General features: G+C 37.0%; 1 protein-coding gene across 2 annotated transcripts in view; it reads left to right on the top strand.

The window, feature by feature from the left end:
- LOC106053482 (uncharacterized) overlaps positions 1-26,838 on the top strand; it is a 58,553-nt gene that overhangs the window by 9,365 nt on the left and 22,350 nt on the right. Inside the window, exons 1-2 of one of the 2 annotated variants that reach the window (XM_056005802.1) lie at positions 7,266-7,401; positions 23,486-24,332. In XM_056005802.1, coding sequence (XP_055861777.1) covers positions 23,495-24,332 — 838 coding nt within the window. In that variant the 5' untranslated portion in view covers positions 7,266-7,401; positions 23,486-23,494. Of the gene's footprint in view, positions 1-7,265; positions 7,402-23,485; positions 24,333-26,838 lie in introns of those variants that run through there. The other variant, XM_056005801.1, reaches the window with a different exon arrangement.

Below are 26,838 nucleotides of genomic sequence, written 5' to 3'. Positions count from 1 at the left end.
ACACGTTTTGTTTTCTCCCTTGTACACATTTTGTTTCTCCCTTGTACACGTTTTTGTTTTCTCCCTTGTACACGTTTTGTTTTCTCCCTTGTACACGTTTTGTTTTCTCCCTTGTACACGTTTTGTTTTCTCCCTTGTACACGTTTTGTTTCTCCCTTGTACACGTTTTGTTTTCTCCCTTGTACACGTTTTGTTTCTCCCTTGTACACGTTTTGTTTTCTCCCTTGTACACATTTTGTTTCTCCCTTGTACACGTTTTGTTTCTCCCTTGTACACGTTTTGTTTTCTCCCTTGTACACGTTTTGTTTTCTCCCTTGTACACGTTTTGTTTTCTCCCTTGTACACGTTTTGTTTCTCCCTTGTACACGTTTTGTTTTCTCCCTTGTACACGTTTTGTTTTCTCCCTTGTACACGTTTTGTTTCTCCCTTGTACACGTTTTGTTTTCACCCTTGTACACGTTTTGTTTCTCCCTTGTACACGTTTTGTTTTCTCCCTTGTACACGTTTTGTTTTCTCCCTTGTACACGTTTTGTTTTCACCCTTGTACACGTTTTGTTTCTCCCTTGTACACGTTTTGTTTTCTCCCTTGTACACGTTTTGTTTTCTCCCTTGTACACGTTTTGTTTTCTCCCTTGTACACGTTTTGTTTCTCCCTTGTACACGTTTTGTTTTCTCCCTTGTACACATTTTGTTTCTCCCTTGTACACGTTTTGTTTCTCCCTTGTACACATTTTGTTTCTCCCTTGTACACATTTTGTTTCTCCCTTGTACACATTTTGCTTCTCCCTTGTACACATTTTGTTTCTCCCATGTACACGTTTTGTTTTCTCCCTTGTACACATTTTGTTTCTCCCTTGTACACGTTTTGTTTCTCCCTTGTACACGTTTTGTTTCTCCCTTGTACACATTTTGTTTTCTCCCTTGTACACGTTTTGTTTTCTCCCTTGTACACGTTTTGTTTTCTCCCTTGTACACGTTTTGTTTCTCCCTTGTACACGTTTTGTTTTCTCCCTTGTACACGTTTTGTTTCTCCCTTGTACACATTTTGTTTTCTCCCTTGTACACGTTTTGTTTTCTCCCTTGTACACATTTTGTTTTCTCCCTTGTACACGTTTTGTTTTCTCCCTTGTACACGTTTTGTTTTCTCCCTTGTACACGTTTTGTTTTCTCCCTTGTACACGTTTTGTTTTTCTCCCTTGTACACGTTTTGTTTTCTCCCTTGTACACGTTTTGTTTTCTCCCTTGTACACGTTTTGTTTCTCCCTTGTACACGTTTTGTTTTCTCCCTTGTACACGTTTTGTTTCTCCCTTGTACACATTTTGTTTTCTCCCTTGTACACGTTTTGTTTTCTCCCTTGTACACGTTTTGTTTCTCCCTTGTACACGTTTTGTTTTCTCCCTTGTACACGTTTTGTTTTCTCCCTTGTACACGTTTTGTTTCTCCCTTGTACACATTTTGTTTTCTCCCTTGTACACGTTTTGTTTTCTCCCTTGTACACGTTTTGTTTCTCCCTTGTACACGTTTTGTTTTCTCCCTTGTACACGTTTTGTTTTCTCCCTTGTACACGTTTTGTTTCTCCCTTGTACACATTTTGTTTTCTCCCTTGTACACGTTTTGTTTTCTCCCTTGTACACGTTTTGTTTCTCCCTTGTACACATTTTGTTTTCTCCCTTGTACACGTTTTGTTTTCTCCCTTGTACACGTTTTGTTTTCTCCCTTTTACACGTTTTGTTTTCTCCCACACCCAATTTCGGACCAAGTTTAAAATTTTGCTCAATTATTTTTTTACCTGACAAAACAATAACAAAATTAACCAATTAGCTTATAAACTAACTATTGGCTATCAGTTATTTTGTTTGGTATCGAACAAAGGAAAGAAATTATACTTGACTGAGGAAATATTTTTAATCGCACAGATTTATTCTTGCTAGTCTAGAATCTATCTATTCCAAATTTCATTACAAAATATAAATAAATAAATATATATTTTTTTTTTAAAGTAATTTTTTTCCTGTTTTCCATTTGATTTTGGATTCAGGTTTTTTTTGTGTGTGTAATGTGACTTGACCTATCATTTATGCATGTTTATATGTGATTAAGATTGTCACACATTCAAAGAAATTAGATATGTATATTTCTTTTTAAAGGCAAAATAAAATGAACAATTATAACTAGCCTAAGACATTCAGCGCCCAAATGACCACGTCGTCAAAAAAATGCGTCGTCTAAACGACGATGGCGCCAAAACGGCGTCGCCAAATCTTCCTGCTTCGCTTTAACCCTTCCCTATTGTTTTCAAAGTATTGTACGATTGATGATGCTTAAAAGTTTTTAAAGGGCTGGGCGGACCCAAGTGTCTTTTTATTTATTGTGGCTCCTATTAGTGTTTTGTTTTTATGTGTCCCGAGACATTTTTAGTGCCTTGAGTCTGGGATTTGCCTCTCAAAACTTGCCTCGCACGCATCTATTTTCGGAGCTTCTCCGCCATTAAATGCAGGTACGTAATGGGCTACTTCCGGTCCGGTTTAATGTACCCAGTAAGGTGGGGGGGGGGGGTATGGATAATAAAATGTGCGATTATGTGTGCATTAAGTAAAAAAAGGGCGGGGGTAGGGGAGAAGAGATTTAAAATAATTATATGATAATAAAGCTAATTGACATTGATACCTAAAACGTGACGAGTACCACGTGACCAGCAACAGGAGACGCGTCAGAGTTTAACATTATTACAAGGTTGTGATGGCGTGTAACAGTGATGCACAAACTATGGCACGCGGGCCTAATCCGGCGTGTCACGTGTTGCTGCTCGGCGCTTTGAAGCTTCTTCCCACAGTACAGGAAGTTGTCGCGGAGGTTCGTTTCTATGACACGCAAAGATTTTGTGACGTAGGTGTAGGGAATGGATATGACCTCCGTGTAGAAAGAAGTTGGTCACTGTCACTGGGTTATTTTATATGTTATGAATGTGGCTGTGGTTATCAATGTAGGCGTGGTGGTGACATTGGGTTCTTGTTACAAATCACAGAATAATAAAATGACGCTGGGTGTAGCAGACACAATAAGTTTAATATAACACCACATAGTGAATACACCATACAACTCGACCCAGGAATGGTCGGTATTAATCCAACAGTAATATACGAATATCACAACTTAGTACTTATTCTATAACCAACTACTTTAAACATCTAACTCTACTGCTTATATCTTAAGTGACTCAATACAAGTGCTTGCTACAAGATCTCTATGTGGACTGACTGCCTTTAACTCTCTGGTTCACCTAAGGTCAAAAGTGTTCACCTTAGTGCCACATGGGTTGTGAATAAGATTCACAATATGGAATTAACATACACAATACAGAATTAGGGTTTCTACTCTATGGAACCAACTTTGAGGTGGTGACAGTCACATTTAGTGTAAATTACATTCACATCTGACTTGGTTCAGCGTAAAATAAAGCAACTCTTTCAGACCTTACGACCTACAGGGCATGTCGATGTAAAGGTCTTCTGTTTCTATGGCCGACAGTTTACGTGGGTGTCCTGTGGCCAGCACAAAGACCAACCGCTTTAATTTTACCGAACTAATGTCAGGTACCCATTAGAGTTGGGCGACCTTAAAATCCCGAAATTAAAAAATCCCAGTCTTCACCGAGATTCAAACCCGGGACCCCTTGGTTTGGAAGTGGTCAGCGAGTGGGCCTTAATGTGCGTGTGTGGATGCGTAACTTTTGTGTGCTGGGCTTTTATTAAGTTTCAACCAGATCTATTAAACTTCAATCTAATTTTATCAAGATTAGCCTCATAACATATAAACATTTGATTTTATTAAGATTAACCTCATAGAATAAAACCATTTTAACAATTAATGTTATCAAGATAAACCTCTTAACAACTAAAGATTTAATGCTGTCAAAATAAATATCGTTACAATTAAACATTAGATTTCATTACAAACAAATCTATAAATCGATGTTTTTTTTTTTATGACTGCCTTTGATGAGCGCTGTTCAATAAACGAGAATGATAGATAAGTACTAGACTCTTTTATCGTGATCTTTGACACACTCATTATCTAGTTAGAGAGAGTAAGAACTAACTGGGCGAAGATAGATCTAATTGAACGTAGATCTAGAAATCAAAAATTGTACTCTGGGATTACATGATTATATCCAATCCTTCGGACATAACGTCTCGTCTTCATTTATTACAGGTACTCTCTCTCTCTCTCTCTCTTTCTCTCACTTCCTCTTTCTTTTTTTTACTTTCTCATTCCTTCTCTCTTATCTCTTTATACTGTCACTTCTTTCTCATCTCTCTCTTTCACTTTCTCTATTTATCTCTCGACTCTTCTCTTTTTATATCAATTAATCTATTCCTCCCACTTTCTCCTCTCTCTCTCACTCTCACTCTCTCTCTCTATCTAACACTCTCTTTTCTCTTATTATCGATTTCTCATTATGCCTCACCCTCTTTTTTCTCCCTCTCTCTCCTTTTCTTCCTCCCTCATCCTGTCTCTCTTTTTTTATTATCTTCTTTCTTTATGCCTCTATTATACTCTCTTTCTTTCTCTTCATACCAATCTCTCCTCCTTTCTCTCTTCCTCTATCCCATTCGTTCTTTCGTTCTTTCCGTTTTTCTCTCTCTCTCTCTTCTTTCTTCCTCCCATTTTCACTCTCTCGTTTTCCTCTCTCCATTTTCTTTCTGTTTCTATAAATACGTCATTTTTCTCTCCTTCATTATTCTCTTCTTCTCTGTCTCTCCTTCTCTCCTCCTTCTATTCCTTTCTTCTTTCTTTCTCTATCACTCTCTCCTCTCATACTCATATTTCACTTACTAAAATAGGTCATACAAGGGAAGACAATCAAATGACGTAAACAAACAAAGCGAGTGAATTCCCTTGTCACCGTACAATTGACATGACAGATGTCTGAATGTTATTACAAAAGACATTTTGAAAGCACGCCTGTATCTCGGCCACAGAAAACGACTACTTTGGCTACTGCATGTATTAGTACAGCACGAGAGCACGGCCATGTTACAGTGACTCAGCGTTTGGCAGTGAATCAAGAGAGTTGAAGCTCTTAGACGCCAAGCTTGTGTCTTTCTAACTCCTGATTGACCCAGCTACAAAGAGATAACCGGCAGAAGCTGGGGAAAGGAACTGTGAGTTGTTGTGGCAGTCACGCAAATCCCTCGTAAACATTTACCCTTAGAAATGTGTTGTTTTTTTCTCACAGTATTTAAACCCCCTTTCGTGATGAGTATTGAGCTGAGACTAACTGTAACAAAATACTCAGAAAGACACAAAGATAAAGGCACATTCTTCGTCCCATATGCTAGGACAAATTTGTACAAATGCTCCTTCTTCCCTAGTGCTATTAGAGCACGGAATGGGCTGCCTGAGGCGGGCAGTAAAACCAATGAGTTGGCAGAATTTAAGTCATTATTTAACATGAATGTCTAAATGCATGATGCGCAGGACGTAATCATAATCTTTTTTTAAGTAACGTCAGTATTATATAAGATAAGATAAGAATTATTCACTTAGAGCACGTAAATGCAGTGAGTTTTAAATTCTCCCTGTCCACGTTGAAGGAACTATCTCGTAACCGAACGTGGAACAGTTTTTTTACAGAACTCATATCAACTCATTCTGTCTGTCCGTCTGTCTGCTACAACTTTCGTACATTTTTTTCTCTTTTGCCCATGCTCTGATCAAGTTGAAACTTTACACAAATATTTCTAGCACCTGACAAAACATGAGTCTATAAAACAATTAAACAATAATTTATTTAATTATTTAATTTGTTTGGTATAGAGAAAGGGAAATAAATGCTACTTATTGAGAGATGTCGCTGCGGCTTCAAGTCTGGACTGTGGGCTCAAGTTGTGAGGATAGCTCTGCGTAACGGGTCAGATGTTGCCCTCGTGTCGTAGTTTTTATAAACTGGTCTAGCATGAGATCATTTACTGAAACACAAGTTCATGTGACGTGTCACGCTTGTATATTTGCAATACAAATTACGAAATCGATTTCAAATTAAACTACGAATAAACAAAATGGCGAACGACCCGAACGGTAACTTAAAATTAAATCAACGCTTGTTATGTAAGCAATAACGATATTACCTATTTAAAAAAAAATCTTTTTTGAAATAATGATTTCACATTCCTAGTGAGACTTGCCAACTTGAGAGCTGCCATTGTTGTGAAAAGAGTGCAGTAGGTTAAAAAAGATGCGTGTTACATTATAGATAGTTATAATGGAGAAAAAACAGTTGATGAAAGTGAAAGTTGATGTGTTTAACATGGATAATTGTCACAGTTTTTTATGCGATAGTTGATATGTGTGACAGTTGATATGTGTGACAGTTGATGTGTGTGACAGATGTTATATGTGACAGTGGATATGTATGACAGATGATATGTGTGGCAGTGGATATGTGTGACAGTTGATGTGTGTGAGAACTGATATAGGTGACAGAGGATTCGTGTGGAAATTGACGTGTGTAACGGTGGGTAAGCGTGACAGCTGATTTATCTCATAGTTCATATGTGTGACAGTTCATCTGACAGTTGATTCGTGTGACATTTGATATGTGTGACAGTTGATCTTACAGTTGATTCGTGTGACAGTTGTTGATATGTGTGACATTTGATGTGTGTGACAGTTGGTCTGACAGTGGATTCGTGTGACATTTGATGTGTGTGACAGTTGATATGTGTGACATTTGATCTTACAATGGATTCGTGTGACATTTGATGTGTGTGACAGTTGAATATGTGTGACAGTTGATCTGACAGTGGATTCGTGAAACATTTGATATGTGTGACAGTTGATATATGTGACAGTTGATATGTGTGACGGTTGATATGTGTGACGGTTGATCTGTGTGACGGTTGATATGTGTGACGGTTGATATGTGCGACAGTTATATTGTGTGCTAGATTTACTCTCTTTCTCTTTTTGACGTGACATTTTAAAGATATTTATGATAATTTATGTGCGATGTATGTTTGTCACGTTTAATGCCTGAGAATTATGTAAAACCTGACAGCTAATAAATGTATCTGACAACTAGTGATGGGCAAAAGTTAACTAAAAAGTTGCTAACTTTTAGTTTAACTAAAAAATATTAGTTAAGGCCAAAGTTTAATTTTAAAAAAAGTTTAGTTAAAATCCTAGTTTAATTATTATTTTTTAGTTACAAACTAAAAAGTTGAATTACAAATTATACAAACTTTTGTAACATACATACCAATAAATATTTAGATCTATGTAATTTGGAGAATATATATAATGGATAATAGAGAGGAGAATAAACTAGAGGATGCACAGGTCACTAGAAAGCCTTTTGACCTTTACCCTATAGTGTCCGCTACTCCCGCCAATTCAAGGTATTTGAAAGGCGAGACAAATAAACGTGTTATATTATATTTCTAGCAAGTTTCGCTGCTTGATAAATCCTGATAATTCCTTGCTTCTATAGATCTACATTTTGCTGCTTTTTATTAAACACCAGTGTGTTCCTGTATAGCTGCCTGCAGGCAAAGAATTTTGCTTTACTATAGATCTTAAAGAAATGTCGGCTCTTTTTATCTTAAAACTTTTTACTAGATAGATCTAGAGTTAGAGTCAGGTGACGTCTAGTCTATTACTACTATTAGATCTATATAGTTATAATAGTCTATATTAAATTATTTTAGTCTCTTAGTCTTAAGTAGAGTCTAACTCTTAGATCTAGATGTAAATTTAAAATTTTAAGTCAATAATATAGATCTATTAATTGAAATCTATAATATATTAGGCTACTTTACTTTATTAGACTAGATCTATTAGTTTAGAGATTCTACTATTCTAGAATTAGAGTCTAGATTAGATCTAGATAGATCTAGATTACTTATTATACTAAGACCTAAGATGCATAGATGATAGATCTATAATGAGTTAATGACTATAATACTAATAATAGTCGTCACTATACTAGATCTAATACTAAATTAACTAAATCTAGACTAGATCTACATCTACTTCTATTATAATTATACTTATATCTACTATCTAGATCTATTAGATCTAGATCTAGTATTATCTACTTGGACTAGAGTAGGCCTATATAGATCTAAATACCCATATCTAGTTATAATCATAAAATCTAAAATCTCTAGATCTAGAGTTACTAAGATATCTAATAGACTAGACTCTATCTAGATTTTAGATCTAATAGTAGTAGTAACTAGTATTTCTTAGATTATTTTTAGATTAAAATATTAATTATTTGATCTAGGTCTAGTAGCTAGATCTAATTCTAGATCCAGATTATATTTCTGATCATTTCGTTTGTAGAAGATATTAGATCCAGAATATTCTAGAATCTAGAGTTAGTTATAGAGTCAACATGCAGTTTTATCATTACTTCTAAAGGTAACTTATATTAGAACTTGGACAATTACTTCTAATTTCTTTCTATAATAATATCATTCTAGTGATTCTATTAAGACAGGCATGTCAAACTCGCTAAGGTGTATGGGCCGCATAAAACACTTACTATGGCCTGAGGGGCCGCAGCCAAAATTCCGTTGCAAAACAGCGTACTAGTTTTTATGTAAATTAGAAACAATAGAATAGAATACAATAATTAATGGCATATCTGTCCCTTAGTTAGCTAAATTTGTAGTACGATATGGTAAATAATAATTACTATGATTGCGCTTTTTTTCCCCCCTTGTCCTGATGCTTGACATATTTCTGGGATACAAGTTTATTAATATCGGGTGGAGGTTTGTTTGCCACTGACACTATCATCACTGACGACAAATTTTGATCAGATAATCTCGAACGCTGAGGTGATTTGTAGCTTTCATTATTGACAGAGATCAGTGCTTGCAAAAATAGCTAGAATTCTGGCTGGAAATTTCTGCAATTCAACGTACCGTTTAGGTAAATAACTAAATTTAAGCGCACCCACTTCTTTATAATTCGCTTTCAACAAAGAATTTGACTACAATTCTATCAGCTCTAGTTGCCAGCAGCATTTTCAGAAGCAAATAAAAGTGGTTATAAAAACAACGAAAATTCTTGCTCGTATGAAACGAAGTCATGAAAACGTCCAGTGGAAGCATCTACTAACGATTCCAGGTGTAAGACATATTTACCAAATGTTGTAGCCGTATTTAATCTTTTTAGTTCCTGACACTTTGAGAATTGAAAAGCCAGCAAATTCGTCTCCAATGTCATTCAGAAACATTAAAAATTGGCGATTTTAAAGCCACGGGCACGAATAAAATTGATATTGACTGAAACAAGTCTTATAACATGTTGGAACTGTAATGGTTTACCGTGAATGATGCACTGAAAATGAGCAAATTTAAAATTAGCATTAGTCTCTCTTATTTTTGCAAGTAGCTTTGCATCAAAACCATTTCATAATGGTTAGTGCGCCATCCGTTGTTAGACTAGCTAGCTTTACCAAAGGTAAATTGTACTGCAATATCACATCCTGTTATTTCTCAAAAACATCCTCGCTTGTTGTGGCGTTATGCATAGAACAATTAGCTCCTCATGTATCTCAAAATTCCTGTCACAGGCCCTTATGAATATAGCCAACTGTGCTACACCCGTTACATCAGTTGACTCATCAAGAGCCAATGAAAATAATTCAAAATCTATTTTGTTCTTTAATTGTTCACGCAATCTGACAGACATGTCATTCATTCTATCTGCCACAGTGTTCCTAGTTAACGCTATTTCTTTGAATACTTTCACCTTTTATGGACAAATTACTTCGGCAGCTTAAACGAAATGATTTGCTATGGCTTGCAATTAAGTTTGAAAAATGTAGCTGGCTTTCACTGCTGATTCAATATCGTTGTTCAATTTAACAAATGCTATATGTTAATTTAGGTAGTTTGTCATCTTTTATTTTCCAGCGTAATAGTTTAACATTATTTTGATAATTTTTCAGGTGGCCAAGCGGCCGCATGCAAGGTGGTCGCGGGCCGCATGCGGCCTCCGAACGCCGTGTTTGACATGCCTGTATTAAGATCTTCATCTATCCCATAAAGACATTTAAATCTTTTTTCATGTGCACAAATTAATGTTTATTACATTTTGCTAAAGAGATTGGTTGTGCTTTATACTTTATATTTTTCATGTTTGGCTGTTTCGTCCTTAAAAAAAGGTCAAAATAGTTAGTGAAAGTTTAACTAAAGTTTCTTAGTTTAGTTTAACTAATTTTTTTCCAATTTGTGATTAACTAAAAGTTTAATTACTCTTTTTTAGTTCAAACTTAGTTTTAGTTTAACTAAAAAAAATTTGTTTAGTTTCCATCACTACTAACAACACGTAGAATGTGTGAGGCCCCTTCATTGAATACCTGACTATTGTAGAATGTGTGAGGCCCCTTCATTAAATACCTGACTATTGTAGAATGTGTGAGGCCCCTTCATTGAATACCTGACAATCGTAGAATGTGTGAGGCCCCTTCATTGAATACCTGACTATCGTAGAATGTGTGAGGCCCCTTCATTGAATACCTGACTATTGTAGAATATGTGAGGCCCCTTCATTGAATACCTGACTATGTCCTTAGCGTTTATTTACCAGCCTATAACTATTTATCATAAATAATAAATGACAATCTTTGATTAGACTGTATGACATTCTAAGAAAAAAGGAAAATAATGTTGGAATATCTGACAATAATAGCAGGATGAGATGATTTCCCCCCTAAAAACAAACAATATCTCATTAATAACCAAATGTTGTTTCTGAACAGCGAAAGTACAAAACAACAAGTAATGAGATTTAAAAAAAAAACTAATTAATTATTATTAATTATTATTTCGTTTGTACGCATTTTTACAAAAAATTGTTTTGTCGTTAACTCGAGATCATAGACTTATATATTATTCTAGACTGGAAACCGGAAACAAATTCTTATCCGCGATTGATCGATTCACAGACCTATATATATATATACTTCCTTCTATCTGTCCTACTCACTTCTTCAAAGTAGGGCGTATAATTAACGAAGCCATTGTGTGCACACTGTGCAGTGACCTTGACCGCATGGTGCATCATGTCTGCAGATTGTTACTGATGTGTATGTGTGTGTGTGTGAATATATGGGGGTGTGTGCTTTATCTTAACTTTAGCGATTCCAAGCCGAAAGAGCTTAGATAACGAATTGACCAGTAGATCTCTGCGCTGGTCACCCAGGCCAGTGGTTCTATGATACGCTGGACGAAACACGATGGAAGCAGCATGCGCCAGTGTTAACAGACAGACGGACAGACTCACCACACACATGTGAAAGTGTAATGGGCGAGTGATGAGGGCAGGGGATGGAAGGCGAATGCACATCCTTGATCATGTCACCGTGACCCACTTTCAACTTCCTGTCCAGGTTGAGCGGGGGGGGGGGGAGAGGAGGCGCTCGCTCTTAATTATAAGTGTCTTGGATGTACATACACTTTCATTTTTCTCTCTCTCTCTCCCACACACATACATACACTCTTTTCTCTTTCTCTCTCTCTCCCACACACACATACACTCACTCTTTTCTCTCTCTCTCTCTCTTTTTCTCTCATTGTAGAGCTTTTCGTTTCTATAACTTAACTTTTTTCTTTTGTCTCTTTCTTTTTTCTCTCTAGATGATTCTCTCTCTCTCTCTCTCTCTCTCTCTCTCTCCCTCTCCCATTCCCTCCCTCTCTCCCTCTCTCTCTCTCCCTCTCTCTCTCTCTCTCTCTCCCTCTCTCTCTCTCCCTCTCTCTCTCTCTCTCTCTCCCTCTTTCTCTCTCTCTCTCTCTCTCTCTCTCTCTCTCCCTCTCCCATTCCCTCCCTCTCTCTCTCTTTCTCCCTCTCTCTCTCTCTCTCTCTCTCTCTCTCTCCCTCCCTGACATTTACCCTCTCTCTGTCTCTGCCTCTCTTTCTAAATATTTTTTTCCCATGTAAATGTCTTTGTCCATCTCTTTATCTGTTTCTCTTTCTTTTATTTTATCTTACTATTTTTACGTGTTTTCTTGTTTCTATCCCGCTGTCTCTCTGACCTCTCTCTACATCCCTCCCTCTCTCTGACCTCTCTCTAGATCCCTCTCTCTCTGACCTCTCTCTACATCCCTCTCTCTCTCTCTCTGACCTCTCTCTACATCCCTCTCTCTGACCTCTCTCTACATCCCTCTCTCTCTCTGACCTCTCTCTAGATCCCTCTCTCTCTCTGACCTCTCTCTACATCCCTCTCTCTCTCTTTCATAATCTTCACGTGATTTGAATAGTGTCCTCATTCGTTGTAAACATTGTTATAACATGTACATGTTTTTATGTTCCTTATTGAACGGTCTTGAGAACTGTCTTGAGAACGGTCTTTAGAACGGTCTTGAGACGTTATCTCAAAAGCAAACGGCAAGGGATCTTTTTTTTTTTATCGTTAAGTGACATTTGACGCCTCCATTTTGGCGCCGGCTGTTTTGGCGCTACGGTTTCTGGCGATTTTTTTTTTTTTTTTTAGAAAACAGACATTTTATAATGATTGTATGAATTTCTCTTTGAGTATGGAATAAGAAAAGTGTTTTATCCTTCTCTTATTGTGTATTTGATTAAGTTCGTCTTACTGTTGGCAGTTCATTGTCAAGTGTCCTTTGCTGTTGAACTAAAGACTCTTGCTGTTTTTTTACAAAGGTTTTATAAACTCTGTCTGTCTGTCTGTCTGGTACAAATCTTGTACACGTTATTTCTCCTACTTTACATTCTAGGATCAAGTTGCGACTTTGCACAGTTATTCATTGTCCCTAACAAACCATGAATCAATCGGAAATATCAAGTAGTCGTAATTATTTAATATTTTTTTTTATATAGAGACAGTACTAGCTAATGGGAGATAAGCCTTGTGTAATGGATTAGGTCGAAGACTAAAAATCTCAAACTAACTAAAGATAACTATTAAACCTTCAATTTTTATAGCTCAGTGGCTAGATTGTCGGCTTTCCAGCAGGGAGGCTCCAGAATTCGAGATCGAATTCGGACTCGGCAACTTTTTTTTTAATTTCCTCTGAAAACGCAGCACAGAAACCTTCTCCCAGATATCCCCCTCCCACCAAACAAAAACAACAACAAGCAAACAAACAAACAAACAAACAAACCAACTTGTTAGCAAAAGTGATTGGACCATAGCGCACTGATCATAAAAAAAAAAAAAGCGCAATAAAATATTTCCAAGCTCACAAATGTATTATTGTTGGACTAGATCTATTAAAAATTAATCACATGATTGATTCAAAATAATTGATACTATTTCGTTCATTATAAGCTTTGTTTTTTTGTTTTTTTTGAAAGTGTTTCGAATATATTCATTTTCCTCTGTCTCTCTTACTTTCGTTTCAACTGTTCTCATTACTTTGCGACATTACTTTACGACATTACTTTACGACATTACTTTACGACATTACTTTGCGACATTACTTTACGACATTACTTTACGACATTACTTTAAGCTAAGGGACAATCAGTTTCAGATTTCCGCGTACACACTCAAGCCACAAAGCATGTAAGTTAGAACAAGTGCTCCCACTTCAAGTTCTTGTAGTGTGTGTTGTGCTGTGTGTGTGTTGTGCTGTGTGTGTGTGTTGTGCTGTGTGTGTGTGTTGTGCTGTGTGTGTGTTGTGTTGTGTGTTGAATGTAAGAAGAAAATAAAGTTCCCCCTTCCAGACGTCGCGATCTATAGTGCAGGCGATGTCAACACACCTAAATAAAAGTGACATACGTCTGAATCTTTCAGAATCACTGTTTCAAATTCTCTGTGAACTAAAGGGATACCTCCCTATTTAGCTCTCGTTCTCTCCCAGCCTCTCTTCACTCATGCACGTTACAGAAAGGAGGTCGGGGGGGGGGAGCTTCATTTGTTATGCTTCATTTCATTGGTTGTTCTCACTATCTTCATTTCTTCAATATCTTTCTTTTTTAAAACTCCCGTTTCAGCACTATCGCTAATTCTCTAACTTTTTACAGAAAGCTTATTTTAAATTCACTCTGTCTAATAACAGTTTTAAACACGCGATTCCAATCTCTGATCAATTTGAAACTTTGCACAATTATTTATTGTCGAAGACAACACATGAAGCAATATTTTTTTTTCCCCTAATAATCAATTAAATAGTGGTAATGAATTAATTTTATTAGATATCGATAAAGGGAAACAACTCTTACAGTATTGAGATATATGGCTGTCAGTATTGAGTTATTACCCTTTTTTAAAAAAATAATAATTTTTCATTAACTTTTAACTTGTTTCGGTAATATTTCCAACTACAATTTCTAAATCTGTTTATTATTATATCATTGTATTACATTTTGGATGGTATCAAATGTAGTGGTTTGGTTTTACACAAAACGAAAACGTAACGTGGACTCCATTTATTTCAGTTTTTCAGAGAAATACGTTATTGAGATTGACGGAAAGGGGAAGAGTTATCCCCACCTGCCGTCTTCTTTTTCCTGGTCATTAAATCTAAATGGCATCCCTGCTTTAAAATAAAATCCAAACTCGTTTTGTGACCCGATTATTGCGACGCTTAGCAACATCTCTGTCTCAACAACAGTTTACATCACTACACCTCCCCCCCCCCCCAAGGAGTACATTAACAGTAGCACCCCCCCCCCCCCGGCTGACACCACTCTGCTCAGCGCGACCTAATCTCGGAGACACGCTCAAAGTGAATTGATCAAATGTGACCAGGAGCTACGAATTAGGATAAGGAGTTAGAAAGTTCTGGACAAGAGGTAGGCACAGGAGGGGGGGGGGGCTGGATCGATTGAAAGAAAGAAAGAGTGGTGGTGGTGGTGGTGGAGAGGGAGGGAGCTTTTCAAAACAACAGTCACTTAGAACTTTGCCTCAATACCATACTCTATTTACATTGTTCTGGTGGAACCTCCCCCACACCTACACCCACGGGCCCTGGTTCCTGACCGATCAATGTGTTTAGTACCGCAGTGTTGACATTGGCCCTAGCCTCGTTTTGTGACTCCAGGTCGGTTCAGTCCATAGTAAATCTACTAACTTTGAATTTAGGTCGGTCGTGTATCTTTAAGTACGGTCAGATCTGATCTATCGCTGAAGCATATTTCAAGCTCTCCTAGACAAGGGGGAAGACATTTGTCTGACTCTCTAGGACAAAGAGGTAGAAACTTGTTTACTTGTTAGTAAATATTACATAGAGGTAACTATATGGTGTGTATGCGCGTGACCAAAGTTATTGATTACGCATGTAATCGATTTCCACGAGTGAGTTTTGTCTTAATCTCCAGTCAACAAATGATTATGTATCTAAACCGTGTATTTAAAATAGTCTTATTCTATTTGTAATCGATTACTGTCTTTGCATTGTTGAGCTGATATTCAGGTTGAGGGTTAGCTCTGTAACTATTATAAGCTTTTGACAGTGTGAGTCGCCATCGCCTCTGGAGGATTTTTATCTCGATTCGAATGCCCTCCAAGATTTATCTCTATTTTACAGCAACTTTATGAGGGTCAAAAGGTTCAAATTAAGTACAGACGTAACCAATCAGCTCACTCCTGTATTGAGAATGGCGTGAAGCAGCGATGTGAACTTGTTTCAACACTCTTCGCTGTATTAGCAACATCTCTGTCTCAACAACAGTTTACATCACTACACCTCCCCCCCCCCCACCATACCCCAAGGAGTACGTTGACAGTAGCACCCCCCCACCCCCGCTGACACCACTCACTATTGCGCTTCCTATGTATGTTGTATAACAAATGTTGGTATAATCACCTAATTAATAGTTGTTATTGTAAATACATTAAAAGAGAGGCTTCGCAAGCGTCTATTAAATTATGCTCCGCAACTCGTTAAGCCGGCCCTGGATACAGACGTTTTAAAAGACACAGATACACAGATGTAAAGGCTTAGATACAGACAGTTAAGACACACACAGCTCTGCGCAAAAATACAAACACAGACATGTGCAAAGAAACACAACACATATAGACACACAGTTAAGTATGGCGCGTAGACACATTCTAACACATTCTAACACATTCTAACCAAACTGTATTAAGGAAGTTTGTGTTTCAGCTTTCTTTGTATTGGTATGATTTCTGTATCAACTTTTCAATGAAAGTATCCCCTTCAATCGACTGAAGTCCTTAAAAACATGCCATCCTCAAGCTGGTTTTGAAGCCCGTGGGAAATATAAGTCGCCAAGTTAATAAAATAATATTTCCTGTCTTGGACGTGATGGAATCTAAACATCTTCAGTAGCATTTTAAAAAAATATGTTCCTGACATGATGTCCCAGAGGAAATAATGATAAACTTTAAAAAAAAATAAATTTCAAGCTTGATTTTAGAATATGGTTTCAGTGGGTCTCCAGAGAAATAGCTCTTCTGATTTGGAGACCATATTTCCCAAGACTGGGGTGCATCTGTAAATACAGTGGTACTGGCGTAGAGGCGTAGTGAGGGAGGCCACCCTTAGGGGGCGCCACATGCAACCTATATTCCTAAATAATGCTCACGGAAAATGGGGGGTGGGTGCAAATACACACTTTGCCCCGGGCGCAATTTTGCTCACTACACCTCTGAACTGGAGGAAACGATTGTTAGCTGTCTAGCTATCTGCTTTTTAAAATAGAAAGTCTTTACATGCCTGTTACTATGTCTTAAATGTCTATGCCCACCTTTCAGTTACTAAAACTATGTCTTTTGATTCACTGTACTTAATAGCTTTTAATTCACTGTACATATATCTTTAATTCAATGTACATATATCTTTAATTCAATATACATATATCTTTAATTCAATGTACATATATCTTTAATTCAATGTACATACATCTTTAATTCAATGTACATATATCTTTAATTCAATATACATATATCTTTAATTCAATATACATATATCTTTAATTCAATGTACATATATCTATAATTCAATGTACATACATCTTTAATTCAATGTACATATATCTTTAATTCAATATACATATATCTTTAATTCAATGTACATATATCTTTAATTCAATGTACATATATCTTTAATTCAATGTGCATACATCTTTAATTCAATGTACATATATCTTTAATTCAATGTACATATATCTTTAATTCAATATACATATATCTTTAATTCAATATACATATATCTTTAATTCAATGTACATATATCTTTAATTCAATGTACATACATCTTTAATTCAATGTACATATATCTTTAATTCAATATACATATATCTTTAATTCAATATACATATATCTTTAATTCAATGTACATATATCTTTAATTCAATGTACATACATCTTTAATTCAATGTACATATATCTTTAATTCAATATACATATATCTTTAATTCAATATACATATATCTTTAATTCAATGTACATATATCTTTAATTCAATGTGCATACATCTTTAATTCAATGTACATATATCTTTAATTCAATGTACATACATCTTTAATTCAATGTACATATATCTTTAATTCAATGTACATATATCTTTAATTCACTGTACATACATCTTTAATTCACTATCTGTACATATATCTTTAATTCAATGTACATATATCTTTAATTCAATGTACATATATCTTTAATTCAATATACATATATCTTTAATTCAATGTACATATATCTTTATTTTAATGTACATATATCTTTAATTCAATGTACATATATCTTTAATTCACTGTACATATGTCTTTTTATTCACTGTACATATATCTTTAATTCACTGTACCTATGTCTTTTAATTCACTGTACCTATGTCTTTTAATTCACTATACCTACGCTTATATCTTTTCTTATTCACTTCTGTGTTTCCATATTGTCTGTGATTCTGTCAGTTACAAGACACCAGATAAAATTCCAATGTTAGCTTTCACAATTTTTCTCCTTAAGTTTACTCACAGAAACAGACGCACACACACACATTTGAGGTACTGTGTATGTATTGTTATCAGTAGATGTCCACATTGTCTTCTTTGTCAACTATAACCCCCCCCCCCTTCCCCAACCATTTTATTGCAGCCCACAGCAAGAACTGCTTATACCTGATCCCCTAACACGCTCAGACAGAGGCAATCAATAGAAACCAGTGGTGTAGCTAGAGATGAGGGAGGGGGCGTCCACATTTGAAAATCCCCCCCGGCCCCTACTTGATGGGTCCCCCAAATGAGTGTCCAAAATTGCATTAAATATTACCTTATGTCATGATGTCGAATGTCAAATTGCAGGGACCCCCTAAAGAGGTCAAGCCCCCCCCCCTCCCGCGCACCCAAATCTCTGACTACGCCACTGATGGGAAGTTATTTATTGTTTACAAGGATTTACAACCATATCAGCCAACAAGGATTTACAACTCTATCAGCCTGTTATTCAAGACATTCAATACTTGGACAAACTAAATGCGACAAACTATTGGGTTAAGCTCACAATTCTCATGTTGTTTTGTGCTGTCTGGGGAAAATAGAAGGATTTGGTTACGTGCACTGTCAAAACACCATCTTCTTCTTCTTATCTTCTTATATAATACAGACGTTACTTCAAAAAAGATGATTACGTCTTACGCGTCATGCATTTAGTCATACATATTAACCAGTGACTTAAATTCTGCCAAGTCACTGGTTTTCCTGGCTAGCTCAGGCAACCCACTCCATGCTCTAATACAGGGGTTCTCAACCTGTGGGTCCCGACCCCCTTTGGGGGTCGATTGACCATTTGTCAGGGGTCGCCTAACACCATCGAAAATATGGATTGGTATTGTCTACTCTTCTATTGCTGTATGTGTGTGTGTGTGTGGGGGGGGGTCGCGGCAGAGTGGGGGGATTGTAAAAAGGGGTCGCCGAGCTAAAAAGGTTGAGAACTGCTGCTCTAATAGCACTAGGAAGAAAGGAGTATTTGTACAAATTTGTCCTAGCATATGGGACGAGGAATGTGCCTTTAATGCACCACTGGGACAGGTGAGGATGGCGATGAACCATGGCGTTAAATACTTAGCGGTACTGTGTAAGATGAAAGAGACGATCTTAAGAAAATTGAGTAAGAATTTATGCGGCCCATTAATGGGGCGATGTTTAAGCATAATATTAGAGAGGGCATTGCATGCACTCAAACTATCAGAACTCTGAGGCTAACTCTTTCTTTAACAAATTGCGTAATTTTTAGCGGCCCCCGAAAGGGGAAAAGACGCTATTAGTTTTGTGCGAAATGTCTGTCCGTCTGTCCGTCCGTCCCGTTTAGATCTCGTAAACTAGAAAAGATATTGAAAATCCGACATCACAATATTTTAGACCATTCAAAGTTCTGATGCAACGGCTACTTTTTTTTTCTGAAAGCGAAAAAATCTAATTTTTAAAATCAGTTATGCAAGCAGTTTTTTTAAAGAGAAAAAGCTAATTAGTATGCATTATAAGTTAGACCTAAATTAAAAAGAATAGTAATCTTGTATACGTCATTTTCGTGAACAATTTTTTTTATTGCGGAAATATTTCCTTTTTTTTTTGAGCATTCGAATAAGAGATTGATCCTTTTCAAAACAATTACATCTATTATAAGACTTCAATTAGGCCAGGAGAGGCGCGGTAGCTGAGCGGTAAAGCGCTTGGCTTCCGAACCAGGGGCCCCGGGTTCGAATCCTGGTGAAGACTGGGATTTTTCAACTTCGGAATCCTTAGGTGCCTCTGAGTCCACCCAGCTCCAATGGGTACCTGATATTAGTTGGGGAAAAGTAAAGGCGGTTGGTCGTTGTGCTGGCTACATGACACCCTCGTTAACCGTAGGCCACAAAAACAGATGAACTTTACATCATCTGCCCTATAGACCACAAGGTCTGAAAGGGGAACTAGTTAGGCCAGGTTCACATCTAACTTTGCACCTATCCTTTGATCTGCTGTACCGTTGAGGGCACTACTTCTTTCTCCAATCTTATCTCTCATTTGTCTTTGAGATAATTTCATTTGGATGTTCTTTCTAAAAATATTGAAGCCTGCCTGGGTGGACCACTTCGGGGGCCGATTTTGAGTTTGTGTTTCCACACAAACTGTCTTAGTAATCTTGTTTTTTAGTCTTAATATTTTCCGTTGGCATCGATTTTTGTATTTTATTTGGGGGCCACGAAGTTCACTTCGCCTAGGGCCTCGTATTACCTAAGGCCGTCCCTGTCTTATGTCGTCTTTTTATTGTGTGGAGGTGCTCTAGTAATGAAAGACCATAAGTTGTAGAATTTGTATTGAACTCATAAAATATACAGTCACACCGATAATATCAAGTGTGGGACAAAGTCTTATAGGCCAACACAATCATGAATGTATAAGATCTCGATGACGAGTATATAGAGATATAAAGCAAGGACACACAAGGACATTACATCAACAGGAAAAACATTCAAATGCTGTCTTGATTGTATCTCAACAGAATGGATTCCAGGGCTCATGAATATTCATCAGCTAAATGCGACTCTTTAAGTAAAGTTGTCTTTTATGATTTTTCTGAATGTGGACATTTGTATTGCTAAATCACGACAAAATTTTATACCCAGCTGTATTTTAACCTGATTTTTTTTTTTACAAAGCTTAAATCAACTTACTCTGTCCGTCTGTCTGTCTATCTGTCTGTCTGGTAAAACGTTTATACACATTAATTCTCTCACACCCAATCTCGGATCACATTAAAACTTTGCACAATTATTCATTGGCATAGACAACACATGAATCAATACAAACACTAGGTTACAAAGACAATTTGTGTGGAAACACAAACTCAAAATCGGTCCCCGAAATGATTGACACAGGCAGGTAAAAAGGCAGGTTTCAATATTTTCAGAAATAATATCAGAATTAAATTCTATCAAAGGCAAATGACAGAGAAGAATGGAGAAAGAAGGTTGACAGATCTTGTGTGGTGCCCCAGACTAAAGGATAGGTGAAAGTGATGGTGAAGACAGATGTGAACTTGTCCTATCTGATGTCATATAATGGTTATCTAATTGATCTAAATGATTGTTTTGTAAAGGGTCAATCTCTTATTCAAATCCTGAATGGAAAAAAAAACATTTCCGTGAAAAAAAAAAATTGCGGTATGTAGCCATGCATTGGCGCGATAATATGAAAAAAAAACAACTACTTATCAATTGTTGTTTCAAATTATGCTCGACTTATATGTATACTAAATAGATTTTTTTTCTCTTAAAAAAAAAGTAAACTCGTTCTTATATTTGCTAATGTAGTAGTTAGCATGATAGAACTGACTTAAATTAGCTATACAAAAAGTCTAAAACCGTTTGCATACAAGTGTTCAAAATGTGGTACGCAATTGTCCTCATTGCGAAGTACCCTCCCGTTTTGTTTACTATTAACGGTGAATAGTTGTAAAAATGGTTTATTTTTATGAAAAAAAAATGCTTAAATACTTGATTTTAAAAATTAGATTTTTCGGCTTCAGAAAAGAAAAAATAGCCGTTGCACCCGAACTTTGAATGGTCTAAAATATTATGATGTCGGATTTTCACTATCTTTTATAGTTTACGAGATCTAAACGTGACGGACGGACGGACAGACAAACCACACAAAACTAATAGCGTCTTTTCCCTTTTCGGGGGCCGCTAAAAAATTACCAATTAGTCAATTAAGTTTTGTTTGATACAGGTACCAACGGGGAAATTAATCCTTCAGTATTCACAAATACAACTAAAGAGTTTAGGTATCATTCAGGTAGATAATTGAACACGTTATTTCTCCCACACCCATTCTTGGATCAAGTTGAAACTTGAAACAATTATTCATTGCACTGGACAAAACATGAATCACTAAAAAAAAATTAACCAAGTAGTCGATTAATTATTAGTAATTAATTATTTTGTTTGAGATTGAATAAGGAAAATAACTTAAACATTATTGAGAGCTATAGTTGTAAGTACGGAGTTTTTTCCCTTAAATAAGCTTGTTTTTTAATTATTTTTTTTTCATTTTGCTTGTTCACATTTTCCTTCAAGTCCCTCTTTCTATCCCACCATTCCCTTTCCTTCCATACTCCTCTTACTACCACCCCCCCCAACACACACACACACTTATTCCTCTCTTTCCTAGTTAGCTTCAATCTCAATCTTGTAGGTCATGACCTATGGCTGCCTGGTCGTGCGGTTTGCGCGCTGGACTGTCGTTCGGATTTATCGATGGTCGAGGGTTCAAATCCTGCCCGCTCCCTTCCCCCGTCGTCCTGCGGGAGGTTTGGACTAGGAAGTAAACTATCTTTAACTCTGAAGGAACATCCGAAACATGTAAAACAAACATGACCCTGAACTCCAGCCTCAAGGGACATAATCTAAGCTAATGTATACTATTCCCTTCTCAATACAATAATTATCGAAATGACATGCTTTTATCTGTGCTCTGATATGCTCTGATATTCTCAGTTTTACACGAGATGTAATTTCAACATCTATATCGGATTTGACCACTATCATAAAATAAAGTTAACGATAATTGAATAGAAACGATTCGAGGAAGCATAGACTGACAATGTTCAATTCACATACAATTTTTAAACTTAAATGTATGAATCTGCAATATGAGTGACAATACAAATTATACTCTAACGATATGTCTTGATATGTTATGATATCATGATGTTATATTGTTACACTTTCAGACACATTCGTCTTCATTTGTTTTCAATATGTATTGTGTTAACTGTATACACTGTACGACAGTATTCCAATTTATACCTTATGTCACACGTGGATAATACATTAAAGATAGCCCACTGTTTTTCTTTTATCTTATTTTATAAAATACAGACTTTACTTCAAAAAGGAAGGGGATTATGCCTTACGCGTGTCCCCTAGGTCAATCTAGTCTTGCATGTTAATCAATGACTTAAATTCTGCCATGTCATTGGTTTTCCTGGCTGACTCAGGCAACCCATTCCATGCTCTAATAGCACTAGGAAAGAAGGAGCATATATTAAGAATTTAGATATTCACGATGCATTTTCGATTCTAAACCACTAAAAACGCTATATTAAAAGATCACTCTTGCTAAATTATAAAACATTTGTTTGTGCTACAAGTTATTGAGTTAAGAATTTTGATTTTACACACGTTTTACAGTGCTAAAAAGATTACAAAATCTATGGTAAACCTTCTAACTTAAACACCTATTTTCTGTACACCGGACAGCTAGCTATATATAAGTATTCACCATAGTCTTTTATGGCTTCTCTTTTGTCTCGGAAGGCAATGGATGCGCCCAGATGAGTCACTGGTTTTGGGTTCTTCTTGAGACGGGGCAGAATTTGGTGTGGCTAATCAAGCCAATTCTAGAGCGGCAGACTTTGCCACCCTATATTAAAATCTAAAGAAACCTTTTTTTTTAAAATTTACAAATGAGTTAAGTTATGTATAATGCTTATTGCCCTATTTCAAAATTCTGATTTATTTATCTCTTAAAGTGTATTTTGTCCCTCTTCAGATTGTCAAGATGTACCGCCACTTGTCGTGTGGTCAAATTGTTTGGACAGGGAGCAAAAGAATCCTCAAACTCTGTCGGAATGTCCTCTCTCTGAAGAACCTCTTCGCCTTGTTTCTCATTTCCCTCTTCCTGGTCTGCATCAACAACATGATTCTGGGCGGGAAGTTCACCTTGTCCACATACCTGCGCAAATCAAACATCCTGGCCGTCATGGTCGTTGACGAACACAGCAAAACGAGCGTGACACGCGACAAGGGCGCCACCATTCCAGCGCAGAAGTGCGTGTTGCCCAAACTGGAGGTCAATGACACTGAGATGAAGAAGTTTTACAGCCCACAGGCGCCTGTCAAGTGCCCAGCGGTCGAAATAGACTGGGTCTACGTGGACAACGGCACCCTGAAGTTCAATCCCGAAGTGACAAAAACATCTCAGAATAGGCCGGTCACGTGCAACGTATATCCTTTGGTGCGCAAGCCGGGCGATGACACCGTGGAGTGGGGCGCCAAAATTCCGAACGTGAAAGACGGCTGGAGATTGTCCTCTGATTTCTTCAAAGTGGAGTGCCTGAGGCCAAGCAAATTTCCGCGCTCGTACGTGGACATACATATCGGCGTGGCGCCGAACGCCGCGGTGGAGAAGCGGTTCTCTGAGACAAAGCCACCAGCCAACGGCTTGAGTGGTCTCTCCCTGCTCGTCCTGGGCTTTGACTCTATGTCAAGAATGTCTTGGATCAGAAGGATGAGGAAGACCAGAGACTACTTTATAGACACACTGAACGGGATAGAAATGGAAGGTTATAATATCATGGGAGACGGAACTCCTGCTGCCTTGTTCCCAATGCTGACGGGTAAGTTTGTGACATTCATATTTCCCGCCAATTGTTTAAATTGAAGAGCGGAAACCAAGTCCCATAAAACTTCTTACTCCATGCGCATTATGTTGGGTTTAGTCATGTGATCAGTCCGTGTTTGTATAAATAGATATCCGGTCATAGATAAAGAACAAGAAAAATAACCAAAATTCTTTAAAAAAAACAACAAAGCTTATATTAAGTTTAATTGTTATTAATTTGGATCAGCCATGTAATTAAATTTGTAATAGATCTAGACTAATAATAATGAATCTGTGCGATTAGCAATATATTTACAAAATATTTTAGTTATGCGCAATTTCATTTCTCAACGCGCTATGATCCTATCACTTGTCTGGACAAGTTGGGAAAGGAGTAGGGAGGAGAAAGAAGAGAGTATCTGGGTGAAGGTTACCGTGATCGCGTTTTAAATGTATTTTATATATAAAAAAAAGTTTGGACGATTTGAATTCGAAACTCGAGGGCTCACACCTCCTGAAGCAAACGGGCTAACCAATGTGCCAGCGAATGCTTAAAAAAATAGAAGATGTCATAGTTACTTATTTTTAGTTTTAAACTTTTAAGCTACGGTCTGATTCTCTATCCCAGTGTTTCTCAAACTTTTTTGTCTGGCGGCACAGTAAAAAAACTAAAAAAAATTCGCGTCACACCATGAAGAGCAACAGTTGTTTCATAATAAAAAGAAAAAAAGATTTGACCTGTTTTTAAGTATTACATTTAATGTGAAGGGTGTGCCTGTTTTTGAGAAAAAATGCGATCTAATCGAAGCTCCAGAGTCGACAAACAAACTCGCATTTCATCGTCTATTGTAAGAAGTCTCTCTCTTTTCTTAGACTTGATTTCAGTCAGTGCTAAAAATTCAAACTCACAAAACCATGAAGATGCAAATGGAAGAATTATCTTGATTGCTTTTAAACTGATAGCAGGATATAACTTGTTGATTGAAATCCAAAACACATCCAGGCTTTTCTCGGCAAAACTTAACTTTAGAACTGCATCGTTTTTTAAATCAATGATGAACTGCTCTTCTTCTTCAGTTGTCAGATTGTAGCTTCATTGTTTCCAAATGGATATCTGACCCATCCCATAGTCATTACTTCCAACTGTTGGAAATTATTCCTGCAATGCTGACTGCAGGTGTTTCAAAGTGTCCAGAATTTCGGGGGTTATTTCTTTATTTGAAGCACATTCATTGTAAGTAAGAAAGCAGTTGAAGACTCCTTTCGAGATCTTACTTTGCCACAAAGGTAATTTTTCACCAAATGACTTCAGTTTTGAGGATGCAGTGATGATTGTTTCGATGGTCCTTGAAGATTTTAATTCAATGAAGACCTTAACCCACCAGATCTCGTCATGAATAGAAAATCTAAAGTATTTTTTTTTTCAGCCTCCAAGAATAAAATCAGCTCAGCCTTGAGTTGGACGACACGCTTTAACACTTTCTCCCTGGAGAGCCAACGAACATTGGTGTGATACAGGAGACATTTGTAGTCTGAATCCATTGCTTCACAAAGCTCTGAGAAAAGTCGGGGTGCAAGCGGTCGAGATTTGATGAAGTTTACAACTTGAATCACTTGATCCAGAGCAGACATCAAATCTTTCGGTAAAGATTTGAAGGCAAGAGCTTCTCTGTGAATCATGCAGTGAACAACTAATACTTTTGGATTTTATTGACGCACAAGAGTGACGAATCCCTTTCTATTCACCCGCATGGAAGGACAGCCATCGGTGCAAACACTGACACAGTTTTTCCACTGTGGTTTGAATAGCAAAATGTTTTCGTTCACCACTTTAAAAATATCTTCGCCTTTGGTCGTAGTTGGTAAGTCTTTGCAAAATTCGTTGGCACATTTTTCATCCCTTATGAACCGAATAAAAGCTAGCAGCTGGGCTTTGCCGCTAACGTCAGCGGATTCATCAACTTGACGAGACCACAGCAGCGACACTTCATCGTCAGTCACGTCGAAGTGTTCGCAGATTTGATCTTGTAAATCTGACGATAAGTCTTCAATTCTGCGCGAGATAGTATCATTTGACAAAGGAATTTTTTTTAACTTTTTCGGCGGCATCGGGTCCTAGAATAGTTTCAACAACTATTGCTAAAGCTGGTGCAATGACTGATTCAGTCTCTGTGTGTGCGTTCTTGCGTTTTGCTAATAACTGAGCAACCTTATAACTTGCAATCAATCCCTTTTTTGGCAGCTTTAGGTAGTTCGTAAGTTTCTTAGCTTGTTTATTTTGTTGAGCCCTGATGTTTTCGAAGTATTCCTTCGGTTGCGCTTTTACAGCTGGATGTTTTGTTTACAAGTGTCTTTTCAATTTGCTTGGAACAAGCGCCTCATTCGACAGAGTTGCATTGCAGATCAGACAGAATGGCAATGGAGCATCTTCAGGTCCAGAAGATATAAAACCATATCCGATGTAATCTTCTTTGTACCTTCGTTTGGTTCCTTGCTTTTCATTTAACACTTTCGCAGTTTTA

This window comes from Biomphalaria glabrata, chromosome 12 (genome assembly GCF_947242115.1).
Source record: "Biomphalaria glabrata chromosome 12, xgBioGlab47.1, whole genome shotgun sequence".
Classification (NCBI taxonomy): Eukaryota; Metazoa; Mollusca; class Gastropoda; family Planorbidae; genus Biomphalaria; species Biomphalaria glabrata.
The sequence above is the reverse complement of the archived record's forward strand: the minus strand, read 5'-3'. Positions and strand labels throughout refer to the sequence as shown.